Source organism: Mus caroli, chromosome 8, assembly GCF_900094665.2.
Source record: "Mus caroli chromosome 8, CAROLI_EIJ_v1.1, whole genome shotgun sequence".
NCBI lineage: Eukaryota > Metazoa > Chordata > Mammalia > Rodentia > Muridae > Mus > Mus caroli.
In genome coordinates, this window is record NC_034577.1 from 39,708,003 (window position 1) to 39,721,215 (window position 13,213).

At 43.7% G+C, this 13,213-nt stretch overlaps 1 protein-coding gene across 1 annotated transcript in view; it reads right to left on the reverse strand.

Moving 5' to 3' along the window:
• Positions 1–13,213, reverse strand: part of Snx25 (sorting nexin 25) — a 116,837-nt gene that overhangs the window by 66,080 nt on the left and 37,544 nt on the right. The window contains exons 4-5 of the mRNA XM_021169438.2: positions 4,428–4,600; positions 2,824–3,010 (exon numbers count right to left, since the gene is read on the reverse strand). Coding sequence (XP_021025097.2) covers positions 2,824–3,010; positions 4,428–4,600 — 360 coding nt within the window. The remainder of the gene's footprint in view (positions 1–2,823; positions 3,011–4,427; positions 4,601–13,213) is intronic.

Here is a 13,213-nt window from a genome sequence, read left to right on the forward strand (position 1 = left end):
AAAAAAAAAAAAAAAAGAATGGCTGACCAGGGACCAGCCTGACTTGAGACCCATCCCATGGGCAGGCACCAATCCCTCACATTATTAATGATGCTATGTTGTACTTGCAGACAAGAGCCTAGCATAGCAGTCCTCTGAGAGGCTCTACCCAGCAGCTGACTGAGACAGATGCAGATACCTACAGCCAAACATTGGACAAGGCTGGGGACCTCTATGGATGAGTTAGGGGAAGGATTCAGGCTGTCAAGGAGATGGCAACCTCACAGGAAGACCAACAGTGTCAACTAACCCTTGGGAGCTCCCAGAGACTGAGCCACCAACCAAAGAGCATACACAGGCTGGCTTGAGGCCCCCAACACATATGTAGCAGAGGGCTGCCTTGTTTGGCCTCAGTCTGAGATGATATACCTAATCCTGCAGAGACTTGATGTACCAAGGTGGGGGAATATCAGTGGGGGGCTGCTCTCTCAGAGATAAAGGGGAGCATGGTTGGGGGGGGAAGAACTCAGAGGGGGAACTGGGAAGGGGCCATCATTTGGGATGTAAATAAGTAAATAAATATTTTTTTAAAAAGATGATTATTTATCCCAAGTGCCATACCCACTCCAGTAGAAACTGTGTGGCAGGCCCAAAAGCTTGGATGCAGTTCTTTTTTTTTTTTTTTTTTAAGATTTATTTATTATATGTAAGTACACTATAGCTGTCTTCAGACACTCCAGAAGAGGGCACCAGGTCTTGTTACAGATGTTGTGAGCTACCATGTGGTTGCTGGGAATTGAACTCAGGACCTTCGGAAGAGCAGTCAGTGCTCTTAACCGCTGAGCCATCTCTCCAGCCCTTGGACGCAGTTCTGAGGCAAAAAGTTTCATGGAAACTTAGTCTCCTAGAGTCTTGGCATCTCGTAGCACGAATGCTGCAAATTTGTCCCTATGTCAGTCAGTGAACAGATATGTGTGCTTTCCTTCAATACTGTTTTATTATAAGTGCCTCCAAGGAATGATCTGACATATAGTTAAGTTAGATTGGCCTCCACCAGTGTTCCAATATCCTAGTAAATCATTGAGCCGACCTTGGGTTTTAAATTTAGTAAGAATGCTATTCATTCAGACAAAATGCCTCCACTGTAGATAGTGAAAAAGTCAGGCGTTAAAATTTACTGGAAAAGAGCTAGAAATCTCAGGGCTAGTTCTACAAAGTAAACTTAGAATAACAGCCTAGTCACTCCCATGTGCAGGAATTTACAATGGCCTAGGAAGAAGGAAGGTTGTGGTCTAAGAAGGAACTAGAGTAAATACTTAAATAATACTTAAATACTCACATACACAGGAATTTACAGTGTCCTAGGGAGAAGTTGGATTATACAATAGACTAGAACTGGAACTATGGCAAGGGCATAAAACCCTTGCCCCTGGCTTCTAAGAATAAGCTGACCTTAGGTGTGGCTGCTTTTTATCCCAGTTGTAAACACTGCCTGGTTCCTATGCCTTTTATGTATGCATTTCTCTGTTTTGTGTAAAGGGTCATTTTGCATCAGGTAACCTCAATGTACCTTGGATGACCTTAATGTATCACCTAACTTTCTTGTTTTGTTCTGTAATATAAGTCTGATGCTCGCTTTGAGAAATTACACTCAGATCCAACACTCTCTCTGGTGTTCATGTCTGTCACCCCTCCGATTCCTTGCCTACCTGAGTACAGGAACCCTGATTCTCCTGCGGGTTGAGGGACCAACTGAGTCCAGTTCATGGCACCCAAGACCAAGATTAGCCAGGACATAGTTGGTAATTCATGTCTCTTAGATGGTACGTTATGCAGACCAGATTGCAACACAGACTATCTCAATGTTAATGCTTGTTCAAAGGAAAGCTGCATATCTAACATCTCTGAATAGGTCTAAGGTCCAATTTTTTGGTCAATATTTTACTTTTTTATTAATAAAATAATTTTATTAATAAAATAAAAATTGCCCCACCAGGGTTTCCTTTCCTTCCCATTACCATTTGGAAACGTTCAAACAAAAGGGATGCAGGGAAAGGAGCCCAGAACTAGATGTTCCCAAATAATCACAGTACACATGCATATGCTGAGCGAATACCAATCAACACCAAATGATCACAGTACACATGCAAATGCTGAGAGGGCACCAATCAACACTCCCTAAACACCTCTGCCCAGGATGGTTCCAAATGTGGCTTCTCAAAATCATTAGTGAGGAAGTGAGGAAGCCCTTTTCCCACTCCAGCCTCTTTCTGAACTGAAAATCAGCACAGTGTTTACAGCAATTTAAACAAAGAAAGAGAGGAAGGAAGGAAGGAAGGAAGGAAGGAAGGAAGGAAGGAAGGAAGGAAGGAAGGAAGGAAGGAAGGAAACAACACTCTCCTTCAAATGCTTTCCTGTGGCAGGCATCTGAGCAGCTATGCAGATCCTTCTAATAGCTGAAGAGCTTTCAAGCTATTATTATCTAATTCTTAGGAAAACCTAATGCTTTTTAAAAAAATAATTCTAATTCCACTATTAAGGAGAAGCTGGACAAATGCAGTTGTCACTACATGAGAAAATTTATGAACTGCCTTCATTTCCAATTCTGATAAGAACACTCTCACTAACTCCCAATCTCCAACCCCTTCTCTCTCTCTCTCTCTCTCTCTCTCTCTCTCTCTCTCTCTCTCTCACNTCTCTCTCTCTCTCTCTCTCTCTCTCTCTCTCTCTCTCTCTCTCACACACACACACACACACACTCTCTCTCTCTCGCACGGCCTAGCCAGGCAGCTGATGACAGCTGGCATCTTCCCTGTGCTGCAGTTCCAGGCGCAGGCACAGTACCTGAGCTGCTTCAGGAAGTCCACATCAGAGTTGCTGTTGATGAGCTTGATAAAGTCCTCGTAGGAAGGCGCGTACGTGTAGGCTCGCTTGTGATGCTCACTCATCTGCTCTCTGTACTCCAACTGCCTGAGCAGCATTTGGTTAATGTAGTCAGGGTTACTCAGCAATTCCACTACTGGCTTCAAGACTGTGGGAAAGGAGAGTGCCACTGAAAAATAAACTCCTAAGAGACAGATTCCATATCACACAAGTGAAAGTGTATGTGGGAACACTGTGAGCCAAATGGGGAATTATCATCAGTGAGTATTTTCCAGCATGTGTGTACACATACATGCACACACAGAGCTGCTTATTTCTCAGGCTAAGTCAGTGTAGGCACAATCAGTGCTCATTTGAATACACAAGTGAAAAGAATACCGGAGGGAAGCTTTCTGGAACTCATACTGACGAGGGAACACTGTGGTTTTTCCTCACATTTTTGTAAGGTCCATTATGTTTTGACCAGCATAGTCTACAAAAAGATGAATGTCGACGTTCACTCAACTGTTCAAAGCAGACGTTGGGGAGGAAGCTGTTTAAGTCAGAAACACCATGGCAAACCCAGCCTCCTAAATTTACAGTGCCCCTTGCTTAGTAAACAGCTGATGAGCACAGACACAGGAATCATCATTATCATCATCATTATTGGTATTAAAATATATAATATTATTATCTGAAGAGATGTTTAGCCACTATACTTCTCTTATTTAAGATTCTTAGATAGAGACGTTTGTCTTAAGTCACTTTTCTTCCACATCTGCATCCACACCACTCCCCTTAGAGTGAACAGATGTGTGCATGTGGAGGCCAGAGGCCAACATCCAGGGTTCTCTATCACTCTTTGCCCAGATACTTTTTAGAGACAGGAACCTGTCTCTCCCTGAACCTGGAGATCTATTTTGGCTAGGCTGGCTGGCCAGCAAGCCCCAGGATAAGCTGTCCTTGTGCCCCAGCACTGGGGTTAAAGTGTACAGACACACCTGGCTTTGACAACCTGCAGTACACATTCTTGTACAAATGTCTTATCACAGCCATCTCCCTGCTGCTCTTCCATTTTTTTATTCTCATTAAGTATTTAGCTGTACAAAGAACTTTTAAATGTTTCTTATTATGCTATAGCATAGTATTTATTGTTTATTAAAAGTCCATAAAAGCAGCATTACCAATGAAACTTTAAGGAAAAAATATAAGTAAACGCTGATAGAGTTTCTGTGCATATGTAGGACATTCTTTCCTTAATGTATTTCTACTACATAGATAACTCAAGTTATCTATACCAAGTGAATGTGTTCCATACATACATGAAGAGTGGCTTTTTCCTATGTCAAAATTAATAGCATTAGCAATATAGATATGAGCTTTTAAATTCAGATACAAACTTTTCAAACCATGTATGGCCAAAGCCTTTATGTGATAATAAAATGTAAAATGTCTAAAATCCCTTACAACCCACATGGTCTGCAATATACAGGATCTGCACAAATATTATATGAAATATAATCACAGGATACAGCACATTTGTTTAAACACTCATCACATTAGTGGTATTAATTTTATAAGTCTACCTTTTGTCGTGAGAATTTCTGCAAGCATTGTACGTAAGCTGAGAGACTGGATATCCTTCGAAGGGAGAAGGCATAATACCAGAACCTGAGAACATGTTTGAAGGAATCTTACTTCATCATGTGAATCCTTCAAGCATGCATGCAACACAAAAGGCCTTGGCTGTTCTTCATGTCTGAAAGAATAGAAAGACAGGACATCAAGTGGAGGAATGGGGTTGCCATCCCACAGTCAAAAACTCTGTCCCAAAATTGTTCCTGTCTAAAAGAACTGAAGGGACAAAAATGGAGAAGAGCCTGAAGGAAAGGAGGTCCAGTGACAGACCCAAATTAGGATCCATCTCAAGGGGAGACCCCAAGGCTTGATACTATTACTGATGTTATGGTGTGCTTACAAACAGGAGCCTAGCATGACTGCCCTCTGAGAGGCCCAACAAGCAGCTGAGAGAGTCAGATGCAGATGTTTACACCCAACCAATGGACAGAAGTCAGTGACCCTGTGGTTGGACTAGGGAAACGCTGGAAGAAGCTGAAGAGGAGGGTGACCCTATAGGAAGACCAGCAGTCTCAACTAACCTAGACCCTCAAGATTGCTCTAACACTGAGCCACCAACCAGACAGCATACACCATCTGATATGAGGCCCCCAACACATATACAGCAGAGGACTGCCAGGTCTGGGTTCAGTGAGAGAAGATGCTCCTAGCCCTGGAGAGACTGGAGGCCCCCAGGGAGTGGGGAGGTGTGGTGGGGTGGAGATGGGGTGGGGACATCCTCTTGGAGACAGGGGTGGGGGGGTATGAGATGAGGAACAGTCAGAGGATGGACTGAGACGGGGATAAAGACTGAACTGTAAAAAAAAAGATTAAAGAATTAAAATAATAATAGATAGGTAGCTAGGTTGCTAGAGATACATACATACATACATACATACATACATACATAGATGGATGGATAAATGGATGGATGGAAAGAAATGTTCAGAAACAATTCAAATATATATCATTAGGTAAAAAGTATTCTAAATAAGCAACACATTGATTAAAATAACTGTTGCCTCCTCAGAAGTTCCAATAACCAATACTTTTCTTACACATGGATTGATCTCGGGAGCCTGTGCTGGAGTGAATGTATGATGTCGTCATTAGTTTTTTTAAACATGGTACAGTTAGAGTCCCCAAGGAAGAGGGTAGCCAAGTGAGGTTTGCTTCCATCAGACTGGTCTGTGGCCATATTTTTAGGAGCATTTCCTTCCTTCCCTTTTTCCTTCCTTTCTTCCCTTCCCTTCCCTTCCCTTCCCTTCCTCCCTCCCTCCCTCTCCCCTTCCTTCCTTCCTTCCTTCCTTCCTTCCTTTTCTATTTTAAAGCTACTTTTATTTTACGATTATGGATATTTTGTTTGCATATATGTCTGTGTACCACATGCATGCCTGGTACTCTACAAGTCAAGCAGAAGGTGTTAGATGTCCTGGAACTGAAGTTATAGATGGTTGTGAGTCTCCATGAGCTGCGAATCAAACCTGGGTCCTCTGAAAGAGCAACAAGGGTTCTTAACTGCTAAGCCATATCTCATCAATGAGAACAATTTCTTAATTAATAATTGAGGAGGGAAGGTCCAGCTCACTGTGTGCAGTGCCTCCGATGATCAGGTGGTTCTGGGGTGTATAAGACAGCAGGTTGAGCAAGCCTTGGAGAGCCGTCCAGTTAAAATGTGTTCCTCCATGGTCTCTGCTTCTGCTCCTGCTTGGAGGTCTTTCTTGAGCTCTTGGTCTGACTTCCCTCAATAATGAACTGTGTTCAGAAAATGTAAACCAAATGAACCCACTCCTCCAAGTTTCTTTTGGTCAGTGTTTGCCACAACAACAGAAAGCAAAGAAGGATATGTGGTCACATTATATTTTCAAAGGCCACCATGGCTTATGACTACCTTAAGTAGTCATAAGAACTTCCAAATTACTAGCAACAATTCAAAATGGTATGAGAATTTCTTTAATTACACAACCTTCAAGTTTCCAGATGAATCTTATTTATTGTTTGTTTGATTGTGTTTGTTAATTTATTTGCCAGCCTGGAACTCATTATGTAGACCAGGCTGGCCTCAAACTCAGAGACCCATCTGTCTCTTCCTCTTGACTGCTGAGATTAAAGATTGGATGTGAAAGTAAATAGGCTTTGACATCTGTCACCCACTGATCAGTGGGACTAATTCAGGTGATGTGGCTGGCTAGGCAGATGTCCCTTTCGCCCTTCCCACTCCATGCACATCCTGCATGAAGCTGTGCACTTGACTGAAGAGAGTGGCCTTCCCCAAAGAGAGGAGAAACAGTCTGTCTTAAATGATTAATAGCATCCGTTTTTAAAACTAATAAAGCATAAACCTGTATCATGAGCTCCTTTTTTGATGAAGAGATTGTAGGACAGTAAGTCTGGATTATGTCTATGGATAATTCTATGGGATACTGTTTAACGCTCCCAAAGGCACTGGCAAATTGCATGGTGAGGATCCCAGGTTTTTTCCAGCTGTGGCCATAGATTCCTGTCAGCACTAAGTGCACCCCAGAACCACTGTTTTGGAGTATCTGAGTAGTAGAAAGAGCAGTCTACATTTTTTTTATTCTATAGCATTGTAGAATGGTAATTTTCTACTATCTATTAGTGGAGATAAGTGGCAAAGATTCCATAGTAACAGGAGGCCAATACTGAGCAAATACTCTAGAGTACAGACAACACTTTAAGGACTCCACAGGAAATGAAACATGAAGTGCATATTGGTATCTTTATGAGTAATGCCTCTCAGGAGTACACTGTGACTTCTTACTCCAGAGACTGGACGAACTGAATGTGTACACCGAAAAAAGAACAATTGCATTCTTTGCCTGCTGTAATGGCCTAGAAGAATTCTATCTGAATGTACAAAGCCAATGACAGGAAGACATTTTATGAGTAAGGCTTTATATATGCACACCTCTGCTGGTGTTTACTTTTATTGATTTATTTTTGACAGGGTCTCCTGTAGCCCAGGCTAGCCTTGAATTTGTTATGCAGCATTAGGATAGCACTCAAGTCCTGATCCTCCTGCCTTCGTCTCCCAGTTCTGGGATTACGGATGCACCAGTGTGCCCCCATTTATAGGCTGCTTTTGAATCAAATACAGGCTTCATGCATCCTGGATTAATATTTTACATTCTGGTCTCCATGTTGGCTTTTTAAAAGGTTCCTGGAGGGAAGCATGATGGTGCACTACATAAAAGCAGTACTTAGAGGGAGAGGCAAGGGGGTCAGGAGTTCTGATCCAGTTTAGGCTGTAAGATCCTGTCATAAAAAAAAAAAAAAACAAAAAAAAAAAAAAAAAAAAAAAAAAACACAAAAAACCACAAACAGCCAACCAACAAAAAGATGATGCCAGATCATGAGCTCAAGGCCTGCAAGGGCCACAGAATGAAGTCAACGCCAGCCTTCATAACTTATTAAAGGGAGTGGCCTGGGGCTGCAGCTCAATAGGAAAGCACTAACTGCTCCAGAGCCTGGGTGTGCTGTGACCCTGGGAGTCTCGCCTTCCTATCTTCATTTTCAACTAGAGCTGGAGCTGCTCTTTCCATTCAGTACACACTGAGATGCTATTCCTTGGTCATCTCAAGCCCTGGCATATGTAACTTAACACCTTAAAACACACGCGTGGTCAGTACTTACTGGGGAGGACAGCCACAGGAAAACCTGCTTTTATAAGAGAAGCTGCTTTGCGTAATACTGAGCCTATGCATCAGCTGGGACCTGCATGGCCATAAAAGTGTCACGAATTCCCCTCCTTCCTACCAGCTGAGTTACTGGAAAGCTAAGAAAGCCAAATGCCAGAGAGGGCTGGCCCAATACGCTCACTGTACAGAAAAACCTCCCACCTGACTCCTTTAGACTCCCCTGCAAACTCTGAGCAGGACACTTGAGTGACGCCCTTCAGGAGGTGGGCATCAGTACTGTTTGTGAGCAGAGAGGGCTCACAAAGCACGGCCACTATAGGTGAGCAAGTCCACCCAGCTTCTGGTGAGCTGTAGTGGGCTTGCTGCATACTGCCTTTGGTGGTGTTGGTCAGCCACTGCAGTTCCTACTAACCACCTCTAGGTCTCACTCCTTGAATAGGGAGAAGTCAGCAACTTTGATACATTTCACAGGTGCGGTATGATCCGACCCTCCCACATACCAAGAAGTAGATATCACCACTCCCATCGTACAGACGAGAAACGGAAGATGTGTAGAGGTGCAGATAAACAAAGGCACGGAAGTGATAAATGGGGGAAGCAGTTCTCTCTCTGTCACCCTCTCGAGTCTGTGCTATGCTTCACTATAGTCAGAGGTTGAAAAGGGCAGGGGAAACACATCAAAAGTAAAGAAAGAAAATCTGTGAATAAAGACAGTCCCTCAGATAAGAAGCCTGTGTTCCACAGGCACACAAAACACAGATTGCAAGGAGGTTTGAAAATTTTTTAAATGTGATTGAATTGAAAGTATAAAAGCAATCTTTTTTTAGACTTTTTTTTTTTAGACTTTCTGAACCATGCTGACACAAGACCGACGGGAAAAGGAAGTGGAAGCCAAGCAGGCTTTAAGTGTGATCGAGACTGGCTTACAGCAGCAGCAGACTGACAGGCTGACCGGAAACCTGCCTCCAACAACCGCTTAGCCGTCAGGCGAAGGATGCGATACTCTTATTACTGCAATTCATTATTCTCCTGACAGTCACCAACTCAAAGGTGTGCTTCCCAGGCCACCCACTTCATTTTGCAGCCCATAGAGATCTGTCCACCAGCTAGATTTACAGGACAAGAATGGTGTTACCCAGAGCTGTCCAACAAGTATGACACTACAGTGAGTGTCAAACCTACACTCACTGCAGGCAGGCCTGACTGTGTGCTTTTTATAATGCTACATCAATAACAGTTGTTCTCAGACCAAACCACCCAAATGAACAGTTGTAGTAAGTAACTGGCATTCTTTCAAGTATATGTAACTATAGAGATTACTGGTAAAGATTTTTCTTCATTTTTTTCTCTGTATTTTTATCATCAACTAATGTAACGAGAAATCAAAAATTAGGGGCTTGGCTCAGCTGGTTCGGTGGTTACCTGGCATGCACAAGGCCATGGGGGTCACTACCCAACACAACTAAACCGAGCTGATGGCACACACCTGTAACTCGGGAGGTGGACGCAGGAGATCAGAAGTTCTGCTACACAGTGAATTGGAGGTCACTCTGGGATACAGGAAAAGATACACAATGAAATCAACTGAAAAACTCTCCCAGCCTGAAAAGTAAGTGCTTCTAACACGGACTCTGTCTGTCCTCTCTGTCATTCTCATGTTTTACGGTGGTGACACCATCTTCTAAAGCAGCTCTGAGAACACTGGCAAAAGCCTCAGTGAAAAACATACTCTTATGTTGAAATTAGATATTCATAACAACACTAGATTCCTCTACCCATGTGTCCTTTTCTCCTAAATCTTAAGCACTTTGAAACAAGCCTCCCTGAACCCCAACGAGTCTTTGATGACTATTAGCCGGGCAGAACCATGGGATACTTTCACTGGTGGGCACCACAGCAAACAACATAATAATAAACAACAGTGCCAAGGCCTAAAGGAGGGCGTAAGCTACCGAGCCCACAGGGAGGCCTAAGGATCCTGTTCACTTTCTAACCACACACACTGTCTGCCAGAAGGTAGTTTCTTCTGGCAGGGTGCTGTGAGAGACTCCCACTTGTTCCAAACACCATTTAGGGGATCTATAAGGCCAATGCCATATTCATTATTATTTTACTACCACAAAATAGCAAAATGTCATTTTTCTCTTTCACTCGCAAGTCATTTTCCAAAATCACTAGCGGGATTTTCTAAAGAGAACACAATGTGAACTTGTACTTGAAAAGCTTTTTGGCTTAAATATCTGATGTTGTAAATATTGATGAATATAATGGATTCAATAAGTGAGGCTGGCAAATATTTAACAATTAGTTCTCCACAGGACAAAATTCTAAGCTGAAGTATTTTCCCATTCCATAGTGTAAATGGCCAATTTCAATGCAGCAACATGATTTCACTGAGCTCAGTTGGAACTGGGAGGGGCTATGCAAGCAAGCTGTCACCTGCCAGTGCAGGGTGGCTATGGCACATCACTAGATGTAAGCCACAGGAACAACAGCAGTTTGATGTTTGATAGCTTTTAAGATTATAGGGCTATCTAAAGATAAAGAATTCCGAGACACATGGTCCAATGGTAATGTTTTTCAGACAGGCTGTGCCTAAGTAATAAGATAATAAAATTGAGTTAGTCTCAAATGACATTTAAATAAAAGTGTTACAGGAAAAAAAAACCCATCAGTTATCACAGCTAATAAGAGTACCACTTTATGAAAGTGGGGCACATCAGAAATGGACTCCTCATTATGCTTTACAGTTGCGACAGCTTGCAAAACGCTGGAGCAGCCAGCAGGAAACAGTGGAAAGGCAGTGGGTGTGAAGTAAAGGCTCTGGATTTGGCCTTATCAGCAGACCTGGGGAGAGAAGACAGCTTTGTGCGAGTGAGAATGCATAGCTGCCACTCTTAGTAGCCAGTCTACTGCCAGGGCACCGTCACCAGCCAGAACAGGGGCCATCATGGGATAAACTCAGTGCAGAGCTGCCCACTGCTAATGAGGAAGCCAAGGCTGACATCCCTGAAACTGAGCATAAGTAATCTTAACTCAACGTCAGGCCAGTGCCGCTCCAAACAACTGCATGACCAAAGGCAGCGTTACTCATTTCTTTAGGATCACACTCTCTGTATAAGTCACACGGGCCATAATTCATCATCCTTGCACTCACTGGAGAGCATAATACAAACTACTAGCAAGCCTAGGAAAATGATTTGTTCTTAGCATAGAAATAGCCTTGCTGACATCCTCCAAAGCCAGGTTCACACCAGATGAGCACACACATATCTTTCTCAAAATGAAGCCAATTCTCTAAGAGCCCACAAGTGCTAACATTACGTTCCTCTAACAGTTTTCAGAACATCAGTAGGTATCAGATAGATACAAATTAAAGCTACACTGAGATTCCATCCCAACTCAGTCAGAACGGCACTCACTAGAGAAACAGGTAACAAGAAATGTGAGCAGCAAGAGCAGACACAGAAGGGAACACCGATGTAGTGCTGGTGAGAATACCAACTCATTCCGTCATTAACAAGTCAGGATGGGAGGCTCAGAAAACAAACATCAGAGTCCAGGACATGGCACAGCAAGGAAAAGTACTTGCCACACAAGCCTGAAGACTTAAGTGTGCATGCACACACACACACAGATACACACACAGAGATACACACACACACACACACACACTCTAAATTAATTAATTAAATCTTAAAAAAAAAAAAAACCTAAAATTAGGTCCACCATAGGACCCAGCTATATGCCACTCTTTGCTGTACCCAAATGGCCACGAGCCAACATGTAACACAAATACTTGTACACCACTGCTCTTTGCAGCACTCCTAAGTTGCACTGCAGCTCAATTCACAACATCTGAGAAACGGAATCAACCACCTTGTCCATCAGCTAATGAATGAATGGATAAGGACACTGCAGTATAGAACCCAACTGAATAGTACTCAGCTGTAACAATAAATGTGAAGGTAAATAGATAGAATGGGAAAGCACTATATCGAGTGAGGTCACTCTGCCCCAGAAAGGCAATGCTCTATGTTCCCTCTCCTATGTGGGTCATACTTTGAATTGTTTGTTTTGTTATATTTAATCTGGAGCTTGTGTGGAAACCAGGAAGAGTAGAAGTAGGCTACTGAGGGTGGGTATCTTAAGGGAAGGGGGATGGTAAAATACAGGTACAATGAGAGTAGAGAAGGGGATACTGTGGGCAGAAGGGTTCAAACATGGAAGCAGATGGGAAATGGGGAAATGGGGTATTGGCAGGTGGCTTAACAAACATGAAAGGTATGCTAAAAAGCTTCATAGAAACCTATGATTTGCCAACACAAGGGAAAAGTAACTAGAGGGAATGCTAGAGCACTGGTGATATGAAAAGCATGGAGGCTATCCTCAGAGTTAAAGAGCTAGAGTGGAGAGAGGCAAACCGGGAGAGGGGAGGATGGGGGGAGACTACACTTAGGCTACATGAAGAAGCCTTAGAGAAATCCACGGGTTTCCAAGTGTATGAACATATTCTTGTTAAAGGGGAGCATGAATAGCAATACCCTGCACAAGTAGACCGTGCTGCTCCCAGAAGGTATAGGTCATCAAATGAAATCTCAATGCCAGTCTCTGGGTCCCTCCCCTTGAGCTACTCTCAGGGCTCCAGAGGCACTTAGAACAAGGTGGGCTACTTCCACTGTTCTCTGCTGCCCACCACATGCAGATGATAGGACACTCCCACTGAAGCCCCCATCCACTCTGGAAGCAGGACACCGGAGAAATGAAGCTCCCCCTGCTGAGGAAGCTCTTCCTGCTGAGGAAGCTCCCCCTGCTGAGGAAGCTCTTCCTGCTGAGGAAGCTCTCCCTGCTGAGGAAGCTCCCCCTGCTGAGGAAGCTCCCCCCTGCTGAGGAAGCTCCCCCTGCTGAGGAAGCTCCCCCTGCTGAGGAAGCTCCCCCTGCTGAGGAAGCTCTCCCTGCTGAGGAAGCTCCCCTGCTGAGGAAAGCTCCCCCTGCTGAGGAAGCCCCCCCCCTGCTGAGGAAGCTCCCCCTGCTGAGGAAGCCCCCCCTGCTGAGGAAGCTCCCCCTGCTGAGGAAGCTCCCCCTGCTGAGGAAGC